At 41.8% G+C, this 23,320-nt stretch overlaps 1 protein-coding gene and 1 long non-coding RNA gene across 10 annotated transcripts in view; one reads left to right on the forward strand and one right to left on the reverse strand.

The window, feature by feature from the left end:
- The window catches only part of PRTFDC1 (phosphoribosyl transferase domain containing 1), a 47,924-nt gene extending 34,572 nt beyond the window's left edge, over positions 1 to 13,352 (forward strand). For 2 of the 9 annotated variants that reach the window (XM_063324638.1, XM_063324637.1), the window contains 5 exons: positions 7,545 to 7,562; positions 9,002 to 9,084; positions 9,501 to 9,547; positions 11,527 to 11,603; positions 12,217 to 13,352. In XM_063324638.1, coding sequence (XP_063180708.1) covers positions 7,545 to 7,562; positions 9,002 to 9,084; positions 9,501 to 9,547; positions 11,527 to 11,603; positions 12,217 to 12,264 — 273 coding nt within the window. In that variant the 3' untranslated portion in view covers positions 12,265 to 13,352. Of the gene's footprint in view, positions 1 to 7,544; positions 7,563 to 9,001; positions 9,085 to 9,500; positions 11,604 to 12,216 lie in introns of those variants that run through there. The other 7 variants (XR_010069802.1, XR_010069800.1, XR_010069801.1 and 4 more) reach the window with 6 other exon arrangements.
- Positions 13,353 to 14,110: 758 nt separating this feature from the next.
- LOC134510579 (uncharacterized) lies at positions 14,111 to 21,191 on the reverse strand. The gene is made up of 3 exons (XR_010069664.1): positions 20,659 to 21,191; positions 19,654 to 19,707; positions 14,111 to 14,291 (listed from the first exon to the last, which is right to left on the reverse strand). It is a non-coding gene; the product is annotated as an uncharacterized LOC134510579 (long non-coding RNA).
- Between the last annotated feature and the right edge of the window lie 2,129 nt (positions 21,192 to 23,320).

A 23,320-nucleotide genomic window follows, 5' to 3' on the forward strand; every position in this document is an offset into this window, starting at 1 on the left:
CTGTGTTTGTCCTCTTAGCTGTAGTATTGCATTAAGTATGATTGTTTCTTTGATTACTTAAGTAGAGTTTCTGTTTTCCAGGAAATACTCCCTCTTTCTAAATTTGTAACTTAGAATTTTACCTTGTTAAAATTTTACATTTTACATTAATTCAAAGACAGCCTTTTCCTCAAACACTTATTCAATGCTAATTTCATAGCACTGTTATTTAATAGCAATATCTCCTTTGAAATCAGTCTTCTAAATGGAACATAAAATCAAAATCTAGAAAAAATTGCTTTTGTTTTCCAGGAAGGTGAAAAATAGTTTCCATAGCACTTACTACTGTCAGGCAGGAGGCATACATGATCTCATGACTCTGCTTGGTCTTGTTAGCTGACATTGTTCCATTTATTACTGACCTGTCGGAAGGTAAACAATAGAAATGTATTGACTCAGTGCCGGAGTATTTTTCAGCTTATTACAAGTCAGAATTCTTCTTACATGTCTTATAATAAAAACCTATTTGCCGTGTATAAGCTCATGTGGCTTTGAAAAGCGGTAAACTACAGATTTTCAATTTTCGCAGGTTTCCAGTCCATTATTAAAAATGTTAAAATTCACAGGTACATTGAAATTTAACACGAGAGACAAATACACCTGGAATACAGGGATTAGAAATTATTTCTTCTTCATTTTACATAGTACTAACATTGCCAAAAAATTCCTGCTTTTTCCAGATGTCCCAAGACATGCTGCTATGAACCATTTTTACTGCTGTCTAAAAAAGGATATGAGAGCACAAATTTTATTTTTGTGTAGATCCAGTTTGCACCACAAATGTTATTTCTGCTCAGTCCAAATGTCCATCTGCAGAGTCGCAAGTTGTATGCACCCTGATCACTCAAAACTGGAGAATTTTAAACTTCACAGCACCCCTTTGCATTTAAAAACACAGTTAAGAGTACAATTTTAGGGTTTAATAACGCAGAGTACAATTTTACGGCCAGTGCTCTTTAATGTTTTTATAAATGATCTGGACACAGGCATTGAATGTACATTAAGTAAGTTTGCAAATGACACTAAACCAAGAGGAGCTGTGGACTCCCTTGAGGGGTGAGAGGCCTTACAGAGATCAGGATAGGCTGGAGAGCTGGGCAATCACCAACCGTATGACATTTAACGAGAGCAAGTACTGGGTTTTCCACCTGGGACAGGGTAATCCTGGTTACACATGCAAACTGGGGGATGAGAGGCTGGAGAGCAGCCCTGTGGAAAGAGATCTGGCAGTTTAAGTTGATGGCAAGTTGAATATGAGTCAACACTGTGTCCTGGCAGACAAAAGGGCCAACAGCGTCCTGGGGTGCATCAAGCACAGCATAGCTAGCTGGTCGAGGGAGGTGATTGTCCCATTCTACACTGCACTGGTGTATACTGTGTGCAGTTTTGGGTGCCTCAGTGGTAAGAAGGACATCAAACTATTAGTGTCCAGAGGAGAGTGACCAAGATGGTGAAAGGTCTTGAGGGCAAGACTTATGAGGAGTGGCTGAGGTCACTTGGTTTGTTCAGCTGGGAGAAGAGAAGGCTGAGAGGTGACCTCATGGCAGTCTACACCTTCCTCGAGGGGGGCAGTGGAGAGGGAGGTGCTGATCTCCTCTCTCTGGTGACCAGTGATAGGACACGAGGAAATGGAATGAAGCTGCGTCAGGGGGAGTTCAGATTGGACATTAGGAAATGGTTCCTCACTGGGAGAGTGGTCTGTTCTGGAACAGCTCCCCAGGGAAGTGGTCAGGGCCCCAAGCCTGTCAGAGTTCAAGGAGCATCTGCACAACGCTCTTAGTCATATGGTTTAGTTTTATGTAGTCCTGTGAAGAGCAGGGAGTTGGACTCAATGATCCTTATATGTCCCTTCCAACTTGAGATATTCTATAATTCTATGATTCTGTATTGCACCAGCCTACTTCCTGCCAGCTACCGGCTAGAAACAGCTGTAAACACAGGATGAATCACAGCCATGCACATATCTGTCAGCTCCCAACCATCCCTCTGATCCATCAGCAATGAAAGCTGCTGATTCTCTTGCAACGACTCAGTAGAAAGGTGTTTAAGTCTCTGAGAGTTGAGCCACCGCCCCTTCTTTATTTGAACTATATAAGAAGTCTTTCCAGGACATACTTTAAAAAACTGACTGTTCTCTGTGTCTCACTGTAAGATATATTAGCACAATTATTAGATTTCTGGACGTACTTCACAGATCGTATTGGTGAAGACGGACCTACTCAGAAATTAAGCCATCTTCGGTCTAGTTAACATGTCAGTAAATACTGCTATTTCCTGTTCTCCAAGCTCCAAAAATAGACAGAAAATATCAAACGCATGCCAGAAGGCTGGATTACTTTTCTTTTCATGTGGCTTCCTCCTCTGCAATTGCCTCAGATGTATCTGAAAGGACAAAACTGTCTTGATCTATGTGGTATAGGAGCTTCAAACACATATACTTGAAAAAAGATCTTTTCTTCAGCGTCCAGCTTTTGTCCAGCTATCAGTTACTGCTGCAGCACCACAAGGTGATGAGTTTCACCAGTCTCCTGCCCACCAGCCCACAGGTGGATTTCATGAGGAAGCTGAATAAGGTCTTTCTTGTAAATGTGACCTTTCACAAGATATGCTGGATGCAGCCAGCTATGCATTTAGGATGATGGTGACATTACTGATAATGTACCAATTTGTTGTACCCATTGCATTCTTCTTTCATCTTCTTCTATCCATCTGCTCAAGGATGAGCGAATCTATTTCAACCAGTTTTATTACACATCACCACTATCTAGTCTTGGATACTGTATGTCAAACCATTTCTTGGCAGTTTGTTCCTCTGCTGCTCTGCTATGCCATCCCTTTTCTGGAACCCTTCACTCAGTAGCCTGCTCCAACAGGAGCAAGGTAGGGGATAGGCAGCAATACAGTCATTTTGACAGCACATCATGTTGTTTCGAAGGAGGCGGTTTTTGGTATATCAGAGGGTGGCAAACCATTTTGAATGCCTTCAGTCATAAGCAAAAGTTAAGGCCTGCCTAGTCAAAACAGGGATTAATCTATCACTCTCAATGATCAGGATCCCTGCTTATTTATATGTACAAAATGTTTTCATATCTAAATATTTTATAGCGGCTTTTCCACTACAAAGTCCTTACATAAAGGATTTCTCCAGAGCACAGAAAATCCTCATCCATGTTTTGGAAATAATGAGAATGTGCATAATGCAAAACAGAATCTGTGTTTCCTGACCTAGGCAACGGCCTGGTTAAAGGGACTTTCAAAGGACCAAATCTCCCAGTGCATATCATTTGTAACTGTTGGACTCCTTGAATCCGAGGAGAAGAGGAAAGAGTAATAGAATGCTGGTCAGACAATTTCAGGGTCCAATATCCTTCCTTCTCAAGTTAGTCAATAAATATGAGATCTTGCACTTCAGCTGAAGTCACGCACAGGTGACTATCACTCTTGTGGCCAGACAAGCCCTTCAGGCATGTCTGGATCCACGGTAATCTTCTTCATATGAGTCATTTGTGATAAGAAAATGTAGACAAGATTAAATTTCTATTAGACAGATGTATAATTGGTTGGAAAGCTGCTCTCAAGAAACAGTTAATTACACTTCATTGTCAGACTGGATGCATTAAAGCATGTTCTCCGGGGACTATACAATATTTAGTTCATGATTTAAAAGATAGAATTAGCACTTAATGCTAGTGATACTACCTGGAAAAATACTACAAGATATTATTATGATCTTAAGAAATTATTTCAAGAATTTGGTTCAAAGATTGACATATAATGACAATAAAGATGAATACTAACTTCTCTGTTTGTATAGAAGTAATCTTTTGCATAAAGGCAAGTGAGGAAGACTGACTAAGCAACAGTTCTGAATGGGAGACAATAGGTGGATCACTTAGGTGGGCACGTGAGACAACAGCATACCTTTATAGGAGATATAACTGTTATACTGGAATATATAGAAAGGAGGAGTATTTATAAAGCATACAAAATGGTTCTTTTATTCTTGACACTCAAAAAGGCTTCTCTTTGGTTTGGGGCACCACAACTGGAGAAGGACTCTGACCAACTGGACAGGTTCCAGAGGAGAGCAGAAGAATGGCCAGAAAGCTAGAAAATATAATTTGTGAGAAAATGTTGAATAAATAGGGGTTGTTTAATCTGAAGAAGAGGAAAAGGGAAATACATCTGTCTTCAAATATAGAAGAAGTTAAAAAGAGAAGAAAATGGAGCTCTTTCTGTGTCCACTGCAAAACAAGTTCAGGCCAAATAGCAACAGAGGTTTTCTAACTGTATTTTGGCTCTTAGATGATGAGGCACTGAGACACATTGCCTGGGGAGGTTCTGAAGCCCTCATCGTGTTCAAGAACGGGTAAATCAGATATCTGTGAGGGATAGTTTTAAGTTGATTATTCAGGCCAACAGAATAGTCTTGATGAACTTTCATGGTCTCCTCAGCCCCTTATTCTATTAGTGTCTATGATTTTTTTTCTCACAAGTTCATTAGTAAGGTCTGCTCCTCTCTATTGGTTTAATCCCAATTCCATGGCCAGGGAGGCTGCTGTCCCCTCATTCTGTCTAATTTTATGATTTCCACTTATGAGTAAGCAAGAGAATCCCTATTGCTGCTCACGATAGGATAGCTGGAGCAGATGTGGTAGCAAAAACCCATATTTGTCTATCAACAGACTGTCCCAGGACCATGTGTTTCTCTCAATCTGTCACAGCCCTGTGTGCACAAAGAGGCCTTAATAGCCATGACCTGTGTCACTTGGGGCCCCTACCCTCACCTGTGAGCACAGGAGCCTCAGTTCCCCTCCACCCTGGCCTTTTCGTCTATGCCTGAGCTATGCTGTATGGGTACCTGTCTTCAGCTCAGCTACAGCCATGGCTGTGTGTTACTACAGACATTGATCCCGACCCCAGCTCACAGACTGACTTCCCAGTTTAACCTCGGACCTGTCTCATCACTGTGGTCCTGCCTGGAGATCAGTGGTCTGTGTTTGATCATGTTTACTCTCCCTGGACCTGATCCCAACCTGTGGACTGACATCCCAGCTTCACCTCAGATCTGCCTCATCACCATGAACTCACCTGATGATGTTGCACTCTTGGTCGAACAGGTCTCAGGTCTGCCCGCCCGCCTCGCTGGGGCACTGTGGGGCTGGTGAGGCCCTTGCACTGCCGGCTGTGTTATTGCCCTCAGTTCATGGCTACCCTTCACTCAGGGAGCAACAAGCCTTTGCTGCACCCTGACACAGTCTGCTAACGCAGGACTTTGCAGCCCTCTGCCATGTCAGTTTTGGTATGTCCCAACTCATGCCATAGCTGCTGGATAGGTTTTGTCACTAGAAGATCTGTGCTTTTCCTTTGGTAGGAAAGTTCTTGGCAACAGTATGAAGAGTAGCAAGAGATGCACGAAACTGGCAGATGGGTCAGGATGTCAGGTCAGCCTCTCTCACCAGGTGCCACTCGCAGTCAGCCTGGACTGCTTGCTGGTACTAAAGGAGTTCATTTCCATCTCTAGTTCTGGTGATGTTCTTTCCTTGTCAAGTCTTCTGCTCTCTCCTTATATTTTATATATATATGTGTGTGTGTGTATATACACACATAAATATTTACATATATCACCAGCTGTGCAAGTTCCCTGGGGGATGGTTAAACCATTAGTCCTGCACGTAATCTTTAGGTGTCCACTGGCTGAATCAAGTGATTTGCTTATGCCTCAGACCCAGGTGTCCTGGGCTGGTCTTTGGAAGTGTTTTTCCTAGTTATGACTTCATCCAGGAAGCCAGATGAGAGCCAAACCCTTTTTGGATCCATATGGCTTCCTTCAAGAAGAATACCTGTCATAAGCTTCTCCTGAACATGCTTTTGGTGTCTTCATCTTATCTAGAGGACTGACATACTTCCATTCTTTCTTGAAGGAAGAAATTTCTAGAGGCAGGGTGTCTTCGGACTTTTGTTGTTGAGGCCTTTGACTTTTTACCTCCACAGGGCTAGGTCTTTCAGATCCAGAGTTGTTTGTGTCAGCAGCTGCGAGGTTGAAAGTCAGGAGTGCCAAGCAGGATAACCACCAGTGAAACCTGTTATGAAAACACCAAAAAGGAGACACCCTCCAAGGTTAATACACATTCCACTGGAGCTCAGTCTAAATTAGTGGCTTTCTTGAGTGATATCTCCATTGCTGACGCTTGCTGAACTACTACCGGCAGTTTCCTCCACACCTTTACCAAGTGTTTTGCCTTTTCAGAAGCATCCAGTATATGGTAACGTGTTTCTTCAGTGGTTGATGCATGAAGCATGCTATGGCTCCCTGCCAAGCACTGGGATTGTTAGGAGGAACTGCAGTATGAATAGATATATGGATAATCTATATTAATATATTATTCCTGTTGTCAAGATTAAAAAAAATATTTACATATCAGTTAATGAAACTGTCACGAGCACACTCCCGTCACACGCTCCTTCTCCATGGTGTTTGAGTCTTTCTCAGAACTCTCAACCTTGGGATTCTCCGATGGCAAAGGAAGTTAGACAGCCTCCAGGTTACGTATGTAGCAAAGCCAACAAGCCTGACAGAAAGAACATGGAATGTAAGCTAGGCTGGTGAATACTGCAAGGATACGAAACTATCTGTCTCAAGGTTTTGCAGGACACACCAAGTGCACACGCATGTAAGATGTATACATAGAGAGGCAGATTGATACAGGAATTTGTGAAATTACTTTCCTCTTGCTATTGCAGATTTCATCTCAGAAAGTAGATCTTAATGCAAGATTGTAAGAGTCCATCCTTTTGTACATGCATATGATAATGCCCACTAATAAATAGATTTTTATTTCTTCTAATAAGGACATTACTTATTACTGCTTTTAATAGAAGAAGAAAACTCACCTTAGATATTGTGATTCCCGGAACTGTGATGTCATAAGGCTTGACATCACTGCTCTTGCCTGGACCGCTCCCCTTCTCTTCAAGTAATACTACTGGTTTCAGCAGCAGTATTTGAAAAGAAAGGGTGCTTTGAGAATGGGTGGTACAACTTGGCCTGTAATCCTTTACTGTGAGGTTTCTGGAGGGCGAGGGGAGGGAGGAAGAGCATTTATTTCAGAGTAAGAATATTATTGTTGAAGTCTCATGTTAACATTGGAAACAGTATTTTAGTGAACTATAGCGTACACTGTAGTACACGGCTAGATGCACTGGAATGAAGTGAGGCTCGTGCCATTTGGATTTCTTCCATCCAATTTTATTTTCCAAAGCTACATCTGTTCTTGCACAACAAGAATAATCTAGAGATGAATAAAGTCGTAGCCCCTGACTCCAGGGCTTGCTCTTATGGCTGGCTCTTTTTCAGGGCACACGAATCAGGAAACTGCTTGTGTCCCACCGTGTTGTACATATGCACGTGGACCTACCTGTCTTCATTTCACTTTTTCAAACATTTGTTTCTCTTAGTCTGTGAATGTTGTGTAATTGTGTTCCTTTTTGTTTGTTTCTTTCAGAATGTTCTAATTGTGGAGGTAAGTTGGGTGCTTATGTCATATTGTACTTAGATAAGTCCCATAGTCAAGGCGTGATTGTGTGCTCAGTTTCTCAAACCCGTCTGTGTTTACACTTCTTTAGCTGGGAGGCGGTGAAGAGGGAGAGAGGTTGATTTGCTTAATAACCTCCCGGTCTTTTTGCAATTGAGTGACGGATCAAACTACATTGCTGCCACTCTAATTGGTACTCTGCCTTGTAATACCCAGGAGTCTTCGTTTCTGCGTCATTTGATTTGTTCTTTCTATGGTTTCACCGACTCCTGTTCTGCAAGTTGTTCTGTTCCTTGGAGGACAATGAATTAAATGGAACGATGCCCTGCACTTCTCAGCTGCACGACTTTGAAATAGTAGCATAGCCCTGCACATGCTTTACAACTTCAGGGTTGTTCACGTGCTGGTTGAAAATGTTGGTCATTCTCTCACGTCCCCGTGACTCCTGCTCGTTAGCATTGCATCCTGCGCTGTCCCCTGGGGAGGGCCCGTCACAGATACGTTGCTGATGGAAATCAACAGCATTCAATTGGAGAGGAAAATGTGTCACCTCACTGGTGCTGCAAATTCTCTCTTCGTTAATGTAGGCGATTCTCTTCTAAAATGTCGGAAAAGCAACTGCGATGGTTAGAAAGCATGTCAGGATCTGACTGGCATTTCAGGTCCAGTCTGCTTATGTGGGAAGTAAGCTAGACAGTGTAATGAAGGAAAAGCATAAATGTTGGAATGTCTTTTCTAAGCAAAGGAGGGAAAAAAAGTCATCAGCCACAGAGATGGCTGGGTACCCGAATAGCTGCGAGGAGCTCCATACTTGCAAATGCTAACTGCTGTCAGAGAAATTAATAACGTCCGCAGCAAACTTTGTTAATGCTGGGATAGCTGGGAAGCAGAGACAAGGTGTGCTAATGAAAAATCCACACCCAGAGAGTTCAGGATCAACAGCTCCTCTCCAGGTCACGCTCGGTTTTGTAGCCAGGTATCTCCTGATCTCATTCAGATTAGCCTGGGTACAGCAGCTCTGGAGAATGTGCATTTGTACTGGACTAATAAAACAACAAATAGGGCAGATTTAACCCTGGCATGGAGAGATGTTGACATACTGTAGTCTGAGCGTAATATGAAAAGTCTGATCCCTGCATCCTTGCAGTGCCCCGTGAAGTCATCTCCAGACCCATGTTACAACCCAACTACTAGAAACACAGCTATTTTCAAGACAGGCCTCTAACTGATTATTTTATGAGTATAAAGTGCTTGCTTGAAAGAGTGTGAGCTCAATTATAACCTTTTTTGGATGTGGCTCACAATACACTGGGAAAGATACCTCATTTCCACAAAATAAGAAGGTGGAACTGCTCAGTCATTGTCCAGATTTCCTCTTTTCAGCTTTCCTTTGTTTTTTACTTCTTCTATTTTTCATGTTTTGTAAGGATATTGTTGGAACTGGGAGGACTATGAAGGTTCTGCTTAATAATATAGAAAAATGCAAGCCAAAAATGATTAAAGTGGCAAGGTGAGTAAAACGATCACAAAACTTAGTAATTAATTAGTCTAGCCCAGCATATTTTCCAGTGGAAGCTCGCATTCTGAGATCCGGCTTTAATTCGATGCTGCAGTATCGCACAGGGAGCTCTGCAGAGGAGCTGCCTGAGTCACGAAGAGGAGGGTGGAGGAAAGGGGAGGAAACGCTGTTGCGTTGCTCTGCAGTGGCAATGACCCTTCAGCCGTCTCAGGGCTGGCACTGATGGACTTTGAGAGGGAATACACCCATCTCTTCCCTGCCATCAGGACGTTGTCGGGAGGAGAAGCAGAACAAGAACAGTGATTCACATGGCTCGGAAGTTTTTTGATAAAGGGAATAGTTTTAATGCATGTTATTCAGGTGAATACCTAGATTTTACATGGGGTTTATTTTGTTTTTGATTACAGTTTGTTGGTGAAAAGAACATCTCGGCCTGATGGGTACAGACCAGATTGTAAGTGTTACTGTGAAAATCTGTACATGACAGTACAAGAAGTTACCATTACTCTACCACTTGCCTTTCATATCATTCTACGGACTGCCAGAAGCATTGTAAAATATCAATTGTCAATGGGACAATGGAATGCAATGGAAGGGCATGTATAATGGTGGCTTGCAAAGCCTAACTTCCTTGTAGTCTGATGTTTTCTGCAGAGTGCTAACTTTATAGGGAAGTTATGAAAAGGTTTCATTTTATTCATGAAAGGTGTTTATCTTCAGTTCTGACAAACTATATAGAAGAGAAAGTCCATTTCTTCCTTTTCTTTCCTCATTGCATCTCTGTGGAGGAGCTGCAGGATTCCATCTGAACATGAAAGGTGTTTTATTGTGGCCTAGTTATTCACAGGTTTTACATTTTTGTAACAGAATAACACTTTTTATTATTTTTTGAAAAGTATTATTGTTTAAAGGGTGAACAGTAATATTATAATTAAATCCCACCCCCCAAAAAAGCAAAAGATAAATTGGGCTTTTTAAACTTCCTCCCGTTGCTCTGTTGGTGTCACACCAGCACCACTTCGCTCTGAATTATTGGTACCTGTGCTATGATGAAGCTGTAAATGGAGCTATACCAACCTATTGTCATTTTAGACTTGTTAGAATAAATGATGTAATAACAGGTATGTGGCTAAATAGTGAAAAGAATAGATCCATCTAGAAGAGATCGACCAGTATTTGCTACTGAAGAAGGCTCTGGTCAGCTGAGCTGGGGAGGAGGGTAGAAGGAGAGTAGGCAGGTGAGTACCAGGAGGCAGCATGAAGGGTCTTGATTTGGGATGTGGGAGAGAGGGAAACTTTATGAAGCAAAAGTCACTCCACATTGGGCACGGCCCCGCGGTTTTAGCCCAATAATCTGAACTGTGACCCAAACATTTTGTTGTGCAACTTTTTACACAGTGGTATTTTTAACCTTTAGAATTTAATCCAGTAAATTATATATTCAACTGGATTCACTAATGTTAAACATATCAAAAATACAACAAAATTACTTCATGAAGGGTAGCGTAGTATTTTTATGTTGTAAAATGAAACAGGTTTTATCCTTGTTTATTCATACTGTGATTCATTTTATAAAACATCAGAGATCACTCTTGTAAAAATCAGACAGTGCTGTATCATTTGCTCACTTGCCCGAATTTATGATTCCAAAGTGTCTATTATCCACAATTTTTAACAACTGAATAAATTCCTTACTTGAATACCTGTAAAAATTTTTATGCTGACCTATTTTTGCATCCATAAGGTTGTGCTTGTCTCTAGATACCTAGTGAACAATTTGGAAAGAGTCTAACTTGTTTTATGTAGTGCTGATACCGCACAAACCTTCACACTCAAAAAAGATACGTGCCTATGCTCAGCTTGAAGTTTGTGAGTTGTGGGATTCAGCTACTCTGCATGCATTTACTTTATTAAGCATGTGCATGAGCCTTCGTAAGGTTGGGGCTTTAATTTAAGAAGCATTTGACGTGTTTTGGTCGCATACTATGCAAAAGAGTTTTTTCTCTTCTCAGAAGAAAATATATAAATCTCCGAAAGTTACTTCAGAATGAAAGTTGTACTTTTTTTTTTTTGTAAATCGTTAATGTGATACTGGACAGTTGTCATCACACGTGTGCCAATGGAGTTTCCAACTGTAGGCAGAATTTTTTAGCTCTGATTTTGGCTTCCTTCCGCAACATATCTGTTGTGCCACTGATAACGTACAGAACTCTCCTACACTGACTGCTCACATCCCTGTCACAAATAGTCTGTGAGTGGGAACTGGGTATAGGGCCACTGCTGACCTTCATGTCTCAAAGTCAAAAGTAGCATGACCTCAAGTGATTACGTATATCTACAGTTTGCTTGTCAGAGAACCAACATATGAATTTAAGGGCTATATAATTGCCACTGATCTTGTATTGATGGTGTTTGTTATTTGTCTCAATACAGATTATGGATTTGAAATTCCAGATTTATTTGTGGTAGGTTATGCCTTAGACTACAACGAGCACTTCAGAGATCTAAATGTAAGTTTCTTTAAAAAATGGTTTAAAAAAATCACTGTTTTGCTTTTCCAGGGTCTCTTAAATATCCCATAATTTGCGTCCTGCCTGGGGCCTTAATGTCATGGTTGGGATCCTTTCAGTGAGTGTAGAACTCCCTGCAAAACCTGAAGTAATCCAAAGGAGTCAGAGCTGTGCCTGGTTCCTTCCCATCTCTTCCCCCTAAGAGCAGAAGTCATTCCTCTGCTACACTTCCGTCTTCTGTGCCCTAGGACTTCACAGGGCCACCATTCCCACTGCGCGCAGAGACAGCAGTAAATAGTGACACACAGCTACAGTTCAGACAGGTTTGGACTTTTACTGCTCTGTTGCCTACCTCTTTTCTCAGTGAGATTATGATGGAAAAAAGGTGCAAGCCTTGCCCACTCCCGGGGGTGGACCTCAAAGCTGGGAATTGCAAGTGGAAAAACTTGCTGTAGCTAGAAAGTGAAATCAGTGTCCAATTGCAGGTCTCTGGAAAGGAAGGGGTAATTACAAGATCACTAGATTGGTCAAGTGAAAGTATTTCTGAACAGTGTATTAATAACTAATAATGTAATCAACTATACTGTTGCAATCAGTGTTATATTTTTTTCAGCACATATGTGTTATCAATGATCATGGCAAAGCAAAATACAGAGTCTGAAGCAGTAACATCCTCACCTGAAGATCTGGAAGCTCAGTGAAGCAGCAATTTGACTACACTCCCTCGAGCATCTCCCAGAAGAGCAGGGCAACTGACTCGTGTTTCTTTCAATTCAGTATAATGAGTTTACTCTAGAGATACTGATTAATATTTACAGAAGTGAGAGCTCTTACCTAAAATGTGAAGTAGAGGGCTTTTAAAGTTATTACCTTTTTTAAGTATTAAAATTACTGTATAAGATGCCTTTTGACTAGTAATTTGCCTGCCTCGAGTCTCATTGTGCCAAATGGAAAACATTATTTTGATTTAATTCCACAATTCAAAAGTTTCAGCTGAAGCTGTACGTTGTATGGTAATACATTTCTGGCAGTTCACTACTGCCTCTTCCGAACGGAAGTTTCAACTCTCAGAACGTGCTGGATTAGATTGCTGGTGCAAAACGAACCTTTGCAAGACACTGTTGATCTGAAATGGGAAGATGTCATGGTTTTGGTGTGTCATGTGGCCATAGAATCTAACCTGTTCAATGTGCCGAATTGTAATCAGGACAAAACAATGCCAGGCAGGTTTCAATTGCTACGTGGTATCCTTTTACTTCTATAGGGCACAAACAAGTAAAAAAATTAACATAGTGTTCTCCTGGGCATATATTCTTAATTAAACCTCATTAAGCACAAAAGGTTAACGCTAGTCAGAAAATTATTCAGTTATGATTTGATTTTTGTAGCATGTCTGAGTTGAGACTTTTTGCAACCATTTGTTGTCTTTAAGAATACAGATCTGACCATGTTGGAGAAGAAAAAAAATACGTAGGAAAACACAGAAAACCAGTTAACTCATGAATAGGGTAGACTCTAGGTATTCCCTCCTTCCCTTATATGTCGTGTTTGAAGAATTTTGTTAATTTCCATGCTGTATTAAGTGTGAAAAATTTACTTCTGTACTGTATGTAACTGTTCTCAGCAACTTCCCGAGGGAAGGCAATGCGAAGGAAGTAGCTGTGTATCGATAGCTTTGCTCTGAACTGTAAGAGGCAGATTGTTATTAGTTTCGGGTTCCTTTAAACTAATAAAGAAATATTAAGAACACTTGTTACATTGCACAGTTGGTTTTTTTCCTGCTTCAGCATATTTCACACATCCCATAAAAGCTCTTCAAAAATATGTATTTAACTGGTAATCCAAACATAACTTATGTATGTGTCCTGTGGCTCCTAAGCTATTGTTATTTGGATAAAATCCATGATGTTAATGGAATGAAGAAGATCAAAGAATTATTTTGATTGCTAGCGAAATGCTTTAGCCCTCTCTTCTTTACTATTTTAACCTATATTTTTAAAGATTTCTGTTGAAAAGCTTTCTCTCATAGAATAACTTTGTTTTAGAGAAGAAAGGATGCCCGTACAGCCTCTGGGAGAAGCTGGTGAAAAGAGTTTAATCTCTTTTTCTTTTATGAGAGTGTTAAAATTTTTCTTAATCCTTCTGATTTCTATGGATTTAGTAGTATCGGCACATTGCGTAGGCAGACAGGCTTAGGCTTACGCCTTACGTTATTTCCTTTATTTCCTCACTCCTTAAAAAGTCACAATCCATTTTGCCTTGCTGCGATGATCAGCCTTCAGCAACAACAACAACAACAACAAACGGAGCAAGTGAATTAGTGTGAAATTAGTGTGAAAATCTGAAGTTCTGCAGATGCACATAATTTAGACTCTGTTAAAGTTGTTTCACTGGATGTTTCAGATTATTAAAATCTACTTACTTAATAGAAAAGAACAAATTTATAGAAAAGATAAGAACTGGAATGTTTCTTCAAATTAATTTTATTTTCTCCTGCCATCATAATTTTAACCTTGTGAAAAAGCACCATACAGATTTGAGTAGTGAATTTGCACGTGCAGTTATACAGTGAGTAAGAGGTGTTTTTCTCTTCTAATGTCATATTTCAGTTTTGGACCCTTATACATCTGAGCACGTCCAGACGTCTCGGTTGGCATCCACGTTACTCTTTGCTTGAAGCACTTCCATCTGAAAAATTAGTTTTCAATTACATTAATAATCAGATTCCAAAATACCATTAGTGTAACTGAGGAAACAGGTAGTTACGCATTATCTCTGATTAATATTGGGTCTAGTTTCTTCAATGTGCTCAGATAGTTTAAAAAAAATCATATGTTTTTTCTGCAGCTGTCTCCTGGTTCAGTAACAGTGTTGGTTCCGTTCCTTTAACTAAAAGGCCACTAAACATTTCTTCAGTTGCGGTTGCACCCCGTGGCCCACAAAGCAGGGTGGGCTTTTTAAAATGAGTTCAGCAGCACCTGTTACTAAGAGAGAGGGGATGTTCTTTACAATCCAGTGTTTCTCTGGCCATCGTGTTTATGTATTTGGTGGGCGTCCGTTTTTATCTCAGTTTTTCTTCTCACGTGCTCTCAACCCTAGCATCCTTTCCCTACCTGTGGAATACAAATCGACAGGGGCAGTAACGTGGTTTAACGTTACATAAACGTTTAGCAGCCATCAGGTTTTAGACTTTATTCAGTTCGTTCATGCTTACAGCTGGTCCCATTCCAAAACATCTGAAAATGATTTTCTGGAAAATAGGAAGAATAATTCCTGCAACTTGGTCAACTCAGTATCATTTAGGATTTCATGTTACAAACTATAGATATGGTCTGAATATCTAGTAGTTTCTGCTTCAGAAATAGAATTTAAGTCGTCTCAAAAGTCTGTAATGAAAATATTTTTTTCAATTCAATTAGCTGCTGCGTTCTTGTACTTAGAGTTGAACAAAGTACAAAATAGTGTCTGGTTTTTTGATTGATTACTATTAGTGTTATATTTCCTGAACATATTATGTTAATCCTCAAAGTTTTATTAATAAATTTCTACAATGTAAAATTCCAAGATTTCCTTCCAAAATACAGTGTTAACCGTGTGTGATATTCAGCTGCAGAACAGTTTCTGATCTGTGAAAGAGTCAAATCATCACAGTTTATACACAGTAAAATGCTTAACTTGGAGATGTACTTAGGAGTCATCATTATTGCTCTGTGGTGAGAATAACAGTTACTTCCATAAAAATATTGGAGTTTTAAATTTTAATATTTCTTTATACTGGAGAAGATACAGGCCAAATCAGCTTTTCTGCATATGCTTGCATATTGATTTTCTCAGATAAAACAGCAGTGAAAACCCCTATTGTAATCAAACTCGTTATACACGCAGTGCAATCGATTCTAGCTACCAGAAAACGTTTAATTTTCAGTTTCAGTTAAATACGAGAACTTCAAAAGAAAAATATTAGAGGGTAGCATAGCAAGGGATGGAGGGGTCCTTCCCCTTTTGTAAAACCATCACATTTGGGAATGTTTTTTCCCTTCTTTTACCTTTATAAATGTTTTCCAAAAACTCTGACAGTCTACATGTAAAGATCAGAGATGAGCGCAACATCTCAGTGTGCTGTGAAAGCTGTCTTGAATTCTTCTTCCCCTTAGGTTGGAGGGAGCAATTCAGGCGCGTAAGTTACTGGAGGTGTGTGTTACCTCAGGTCGCTCTCCCCAGGGCCGGCTCCGGCTGCGCTCAGCAGAGCGCACACACTGAACGAGGGGCAGTCAGCCCCTCTCCGTGCTGATTGCAGCGGTCCCCGCTTGAAACCCGGTAGGTGAGAGAAGCGGAGCGTCAGGCACTTCACCCATCCTCCCCACGAAATGAAAATAAAGCGGAGGGAACGTAAAAACTTTCACCCTAATTTCACAGACCTTTCACAATTACTCATTTAGTGCTATATGCCTTCCCCCGGGCAGTCAGCCACACGCTGCGACCTCCGTACCTGAACCAGGAGCGTTTGTACCACCAGGGAACGACTGCTGTGTTCGCCAGGGGCACTGAGAGCAGCGAGGAGCAGCGCAACAACATGTGGCCAGCTAGAAAAGACTGGTCACAAGCCATAAACTACACTGGGGGATTATTTTGCGGAGTTAAAAGGACAATTCTTTGTTAAGGAAGAGCAATATTCTGCGCTTATCATACATGATGAGAGGGGGAAGAAAGATAACCACAGCAGAGAAGGAAGTGCTAACACTGGAGAAAGGTTGTCCTTTATTTTGCAGAAAAGATGGAGAACACCCAGTATTTTTTAGAAGGGGAAGAAGGGGACCTCAGTTCTGGGTGAGGCTCCGGAAGCCCCTTGAAGGTTGTCAGCTGTCGTTCAGATACTTATTTGTGCCGGCCTGAAGCCCTGGCTGACACCACCTTCCTTTCCGTCCATAAACCGGTGCTTGGCTTCTTTGTACCTTCACGGGAATACGCATGCGTCCACAGCTGAACTTTTCACATTGCCAGCGGTTGTTTTGGAACACAAAGGGGGTTCCAAATCTGCAGAAACTTAATTAGTTAAATACTTTGCTGTCATGGCTTGTTCCTTCTGCCGCTGCACGGAGCAATGAACTACTGACAAACTACTGGAGTCCGCAGTACAGCAATTTATTTGTAATACTAAGAGAGAAAAAGGTTTGGATACTGTTCAAAGGCTGACCTTTAGTTTGTTTCAGGAGTGGCATGAAAGATTTCCCTTTTTTCTGCACAAGAAAGAAACAAAAATGACTTGTAGTATTGTGATCTACCAGTCTCTCTTAGACCTGCGTGACTGGGCCTCTGATAATGGTAAGAAAAATCTCGTTTCTAATCATGACGCAAAATTTCATTACATTAAATCATTACTACAAATGTTCCAAAATCCATCGGTCCTACTGTTAGTAAAGCTTTGTACACTTGTCAGCACTGTTAAGTCATGAGGTTATACAAGGGACAACTCTCTTGCTGGAAGATATATGTTATGCCTTCGTGGCTATTGAATTTGCATAGAAAAACATTGGGACTTAGCGAAGATGTTTTGGAAGCAATGCCAGAAAACAGAGTTGTCTTGAAGCACCTTTCCTCAGTACATTTTCCTAAGCTAGTAAAAGTATTAATCTCTTTTCTTCAGATTGCTTTTCTCCAGTTACAACTTATTTTTACGTCGTGTTCTATCCTGGTCTCTTTTAACCAGATTCTTGCCAGTCCCATGGGTTTTAATGACACTTACAAATGTTTGGGTTTTTTCCAGGAAAGATAAGCGCTTGTTCTGAAACATTCAGGGGCAGATTTTCGAAGATTCTTAAGCATCCAAGAAAATTTTACGGGATTTCACCTGCTTGGCCAGGTGCCTAGCTGCATCCTTCTGTGAGTATGTACCTTTGAAAATATGTTTCTTGCCTAATCTGGATAAACTGGGAAAACACACAATAATGGAACTCAGAGTGAAAACAGGAGGTACCAGAATAAAAGGGAGAGGCAAGCACAATTGTGTCATTCTTTGATGTGGGCATGAATATCTCTTTGTCTTTCTGAATCATGCAAGTATTGTTTAATTGATTTATTTGTTTGGGTTTTCATGTGAATTACTGTAGTAGCGTTTCTGCTTTTTCTTAGGAGATTTGGAGTGAGGTGAGAGTGCTCAAAATTCAGCTTTTGGAAATAATAGTTCAGCATAAACACTAGCGCAGAGAGACAAAAGGCAGACCAGATCCAAAGGAATATTCAGCAGTAGCATAAGCAGCGGAAGAGTCAAGGAGGGTAAAAAAAGATCTGTCATTGAAAACTTCAGCTGTGGAGTATTGAGTGGAATAGATCCATCAGTGAGGACCCAGTAGAGGAAGGATATTAAAATCGATTAAATATGACCTGCTGAATGAGAGCGGAGATGGAAGGCTTTCTGCGGAGAGCCAGTTTGGTCCTGGGCCCTTTTGTGCCATATGGGAAAGAAAACCATAATAAACTGAAATTGTTTATCTTCCTCCAGAAGGCATTTCACATAATAACATGACGCTATTAATTGCATTCAAGCTTTTAACTACAAATGCCCAATATAAGCTTCCAGTGTTATTTTGCCTAAACTGCGTATGAGGCAGTCTCAGCTCTGTAAAGTCAATTTGAATCTCTCTGTGTCTTAAATTTCATCAGCCACGTTAGACACCTACGTGACCCCATCTGAACAGATCTCAGTGTTGTTACTGACAGTCAGTCCCCCATCTTATTTTCTGAGGTTTTTAGGTCTTCCCATCTCAGGCTTTACCCTATTCCTTAGATCTTTATTTCCATTTCTCCCAATTCCTCTTACCCCGTGTTGGGCAGAAACCTATTTACAAGCTCAGCAGGTGCTGGGAGTGAGGTGAAGGATGATCTGGAGACGTGGCACAAATGCGGGCGAGTTTGCAGCCCTTAGCAGAAACAAACCCCACAAACCGCCGAGACCCTCTACTGAGTGGCAGTTGCTGGTCTGTCACGAGAGATTATAAGAAAAGAAGAAAATATTTAATTTAACGGGAAAAAAATCCTCTGATTTGTGCGCGAAGGTACCAGAGTGGAGAAGCTAACTGGCTTGCGAGGCAGAGCGAGAGGACTCTGTGTGCCACCACCATCGCTCAGCCTGGTTTCCTTGTCTCCTGGAGCTGAGGCAGCAGCTGGGGCTGGAGGAGGGATCTGGCTATCGAGACGCAAATCAGCGCAACAAACATCCCGCTTCGCGGCAGCGTTCCTAGCTGCAGCACTCAGGCAAGCACAGACGAGGGGTTCTCCAGGCCAGCTCTGGCACGCAGTTGATTCTGTCGGGCCTCAGCCGTGTCTTGCAGCAGCCTAGCCAAAATACACCTCAAAACATTTTGATGTTTTCCCCACACAGGTTGCAAATTGGAGTCCAAAGTGTTTTCCTGATTGTGTTTCCTGTGCAGAAGGGAAGACAGAGGTCGAGGCACGTCACGGCACTGCCCCAGGCTGATCTGAAGTCGTGGGTCTGGCACGGACTTACCGGGCTTATTTTCCACCCCTTAAACCGTGTTTAGACCATCTCAACTTCAGCAGTCTCTGAGACATGTAAATTATTTTATGCAGAAGCACAATGGCATTTTGTGAAGTCAAAAATAGGTTGTGAAAACTGCACGTAAAGCTGCTCAAGAAGACGGACTGCGTGTTCTCTGTATTCGAATGGCAAACTAAGGCCACAGCGCACGGGCCCCGCTCCTTCAGGGCAACACAGACCGACCGAGCGCAACTGCTCACACGCCCCGAGTTAAGCCCCTACCGAGCCTTAGCAAGATCGGAGCCACGGTTTTGAGTTAGTATAGGTGTACACATGAAAACAGTGTCATTTTCCGTGTACACACAAAAATAGTATCATTTTCAATGGGGATGTTATTCCAAACGGTCCTTAGCCTCCTTCAGTAGAATGGCATCGGCCTAAAAATAGGATTGCTTGTACTGCTGTTAACTACTAGAATTTAAAGTTTTGGTACAACATTTAATACACTAGTAAATGGCATGGAAACGCGGCCATGCAGTTCTTGGTATGACTCACCAAATGTTCATCCCCCACTGTGGAGTCCGGGCTGTTGAGGTAAATCCTCACCACCTGAGGAGAGAAAGGCACGTCATAGCTGTTCTCAGCCGTCATTACGTAGACCTTCCAAAGTTCGTAACTAAACCTTCCATTTCTCGTAAGAAAAACGAATAGAATATAAAATCTTGTTTATGAATCATAACGATCAGCATGGATCACAGCTGCTTTTCTCTGCGCTGTAGTTCACCTGCTCATAAATGCCTGAGCTTTCTTCCTTGAGGCTCCTCAAGACCAAACCTGGCCTGCCTAAAGCCATAGTTTCACCCATGTCGCAACGCAGACATTATCCTGACTGAGCAGGCAGAGTCTCTGCATCTTCCACCTTGATTTGCAAAGAGAAACCCTTCCCCAGTCAAAGCACTAAACCATGTAAAATCATTAAAAGTTACATATTGCAGGAGTGGCCGCAAAGCATTAGGTATCGGCTAAGCCTGTGGGGTAAAAGATGTGGGCTGAACCAGGGCGGGGATAGTTGCATTTTACCCTGCTGTTTTTGGAAGGGTTGGGAGGAGAAGGAGGACTATCGTAGTCTGCTTTACGCAGCAGCCCGAGTGCCTCGCCAGAAGCAGGGTGCTCCCTCAGGGCTTGGAGGCTCTTGGCAGAGCAGAGGCAATGACACAGCTACCAGTGTCACCTCCAGCATCCTGCCGAGGTCTCCTGGTATTTTCCAAGGTCAGCTCTCAATGTTAGAGCAGATGGGATCACAGTTTAAAACTCTAAAGATGTAGGAGTTAGCTTTTCACTGAGAACAAGCTCTAAATAAAACATGTCCTAAAGTTAACTTCTTTAAACATCCCTGCCCTTCTCCCGGGGGTTTGCGCTGCCCTCCCCGACTGCCAGTGCTGTCTTTATTCAGCTTCTTTCCAGAACCAGTTTTTCTCATCCTCTGCTGGCTCTTGCTTTTGCCCCAGACTGCTCCAGAAATCTGTATTTTACAGTCCAAAAATAACATTCCTGACTTACCATTCTCTTGTCATCCCGTGGCTCCAACTGAAATAATTAGGGGGGTGGGAAGTATTTTAAAAATCAAGGAAGTAGGTGATTTCCATGTTTAGGTTTAATCAGGATTATAGTACCAAGACATGTGAAACACTAAGGCAAAAGGCCTGGCTAACGTCCTCTGCTGCTGCTGAAAGGAGCTGCTGCTTTTACGTCTTCAGACAGTTTTGATATATAGTAGTGTCCCAGTAGATAGTACTATATTTATCCATAACATAACTGATAGCTACCAGATAAAGAGCTGCAAACTCATAAACCATTACTTAAGAATTTAGGGTTTGGAGGGGGGTTGGCTTTTTTTTTGTTTTGTTTTAACTTTCCTCTGCCCTGACACACTTTGCAAAAGCCCTTTGCCAGCATATTTTCAAAAGTCTTCTAATTAGTCGTTCCAGGAAAACAAGCATTTATGATTTGATCTTTTGTCCATAGGTTCATCTAAGGTGAAAATTCCTGGGAAGCTGCCATCACTCTTCTGAGTTAATTCAATGCAAAGTCATCATACCAAAATTGCTCAAAAGTTAGTTTGAAAATACGCAATTAAGCATTCATATGTCACAGTCTGCATTAATTGCTTTGTGAAAGACAAAACGTAGTTCTTATTTATGTCTAGTATTCCTATAATAATGATTGTCAGCAGAAATGTGGACATAGCAAAACAGCTCAAAATAAAAATAAGCATTTTTATCCCTGTTTTTAATAAAGTCTAAAAGGTGTTTTTCTATTTGTCATATTCTGAGTTATTTTCCAGACCTCTACCTGAACTTCTGCATTCAGCATTTTAAGTCTATCACAGGATTCCTGGTTGATTGCCTATGGAGTGTACTTCATTACCTTTACTTTATTTACCTTAGAAATTACAGTTAAGGGAACCCTCACGAGCCTGGTTTTAACTAAGGATGCTCACTTTCCCTCCTTCCAACCAGCATATCTCAGAGGTGGCATCCAGATTGTTCATCCAAACTAAATTTCTTTTTTGTTCTTCTTTGTGCTTTCCACAGCAGGTCCACTTGCCCTTTCCGATACATCTCGTGTGTGCCGATGGCGCATCGCGGTGCTCCCGTTTAACCGCTGAATAGGAATGCTGCAGGAAATTGTTTTCTCTGGCTCCAGTGACATTTTATGCCACAACAAGGCAGCCTTAAAGTGAGAACAACTGCCTTTAGAGGAATAGCCTTCATCATTTGAGCCCTTCTGGCCATCACAATAGCATAAAATATACTCTGGGCCTCATCTTAATTCCTGGCCTGGATTTTGGTGGGAATGCCAGAGCTCGCTGAACCACAGCTATACCCTGCTTTTCACAGTGTGTGGCAAGGGGCAGTTCCCTCGGCAACCCCAGCTTCGCTTTCCCTGACCCTCTGCTCCTGCACAAGCCTTTCCCAGTGCCAAGATGCCGTAACCTCTACCTTGCTCCCACCCTCAGTACCTGGGTCACACACAGGAGCAGCTGGAGGATCACAGCCCGATGCCTCGCGCTTCTCCTACTCTTTTTACTATTTGCGACACCTGGGCAAACTTCTAGAAGTCCTGCTTCTGCTTTTAGGGTTCTTCCTTCACCTGCGTGCCAGCTCACTCCTCTTTGTCTCTAGAGATCTGTCAGTCTGTTCAAAAACAAGAACTTTTTTTTTCCTGACAAAGCCAGATTCTTGGCACATTCTTCCAGCATTCCTTTAAACAGCCAGTCAGCAAACAACAGCGCAAACACTCGCCTGCCCTCTCATTGTCTCCTGACCCTGATTTACGAGAGGTCAGCGTGATAGATGTTTAAACTAACCACAGGCTCGGTTTATGCCAGGCCACTCCGTCTGAGCTTTCATGTCATATTACAGGTCCTTTAAATTCCATTGCAATTAAAATCGAAAGCCACAGTTGTATGTTTTCAGCATCTCCCACCCAAAATATTGCGTATTGCTTGAGGCCAGACTCTGCCCTTCTCCTTCTTTCTGGATATCATCTTCCCTTCTATTATTCATATTTTCAAATTGCTCTTGAAAAATGTGGAAGTTCATCTAATCGAGTGGACAGCCAAGTGCAGTGACATCCAAGAGCAAAGTGCTACTTCAGATAAGAGCGTTACAAGCTGGCCCTTTGCAGACATTTTTAAGCTGGCTTCCACAACACAAACATGGGATGTAGGCAAGCATACGGTCTTAGATTTTCTGTTTTGAAAACCGAGAAGTTACAGCCCTGATTTTAGAGATACATAGCAGCTCTGCTTTCAAGCTATTAGGGAGCGTGCCACAACAAATGAAAGCAAAGTGCTGTAGGAGCCGTAGTATCAATGGTTTTTCATATCCAACAGTGGCACTGCACATGGCAAGGTGTCCTATTTAGCAGCGACGTCTTGAGGGGACGCCCTGGTCACAGCACTGGCCAGTTGTGCGGGGGTTCAGCTGCTCAACCCCTTGCCCAACAGATCAACTGCTGGATCACACTCTGCTTGCTGCACCTCGGCCTCTTCCTAACACCACCCCCTTTTCCCTCGCTGCATTTCTTTTACTGTCTTCCTTCATCTCTTGTCGTAGTTTTAATTCTGCTTTGTCTTAATTTCACTGGAACTAGCCGCCTTCTGCTGGGCTCTCAGACTCTGAAGGATCTGCTGTACTTCCTCTCTGGTCTCGCAGGA

Source organism: Chroicocephalus ridibundus, chromosome 2, assembly GCF_963924245.1.
Source record: "Chroicocephalus ridibundus chromosome 2, bChrRid1.1, whole genome shotgun sequence".
Classification (NCBI taxonomy): domain Eukaryota; kingdom Metazoa; phylum Chordata; class Aves; order Charadriiformes; family Laridae; genus Chroicocephalus; species Chroicocephalus ridibundus.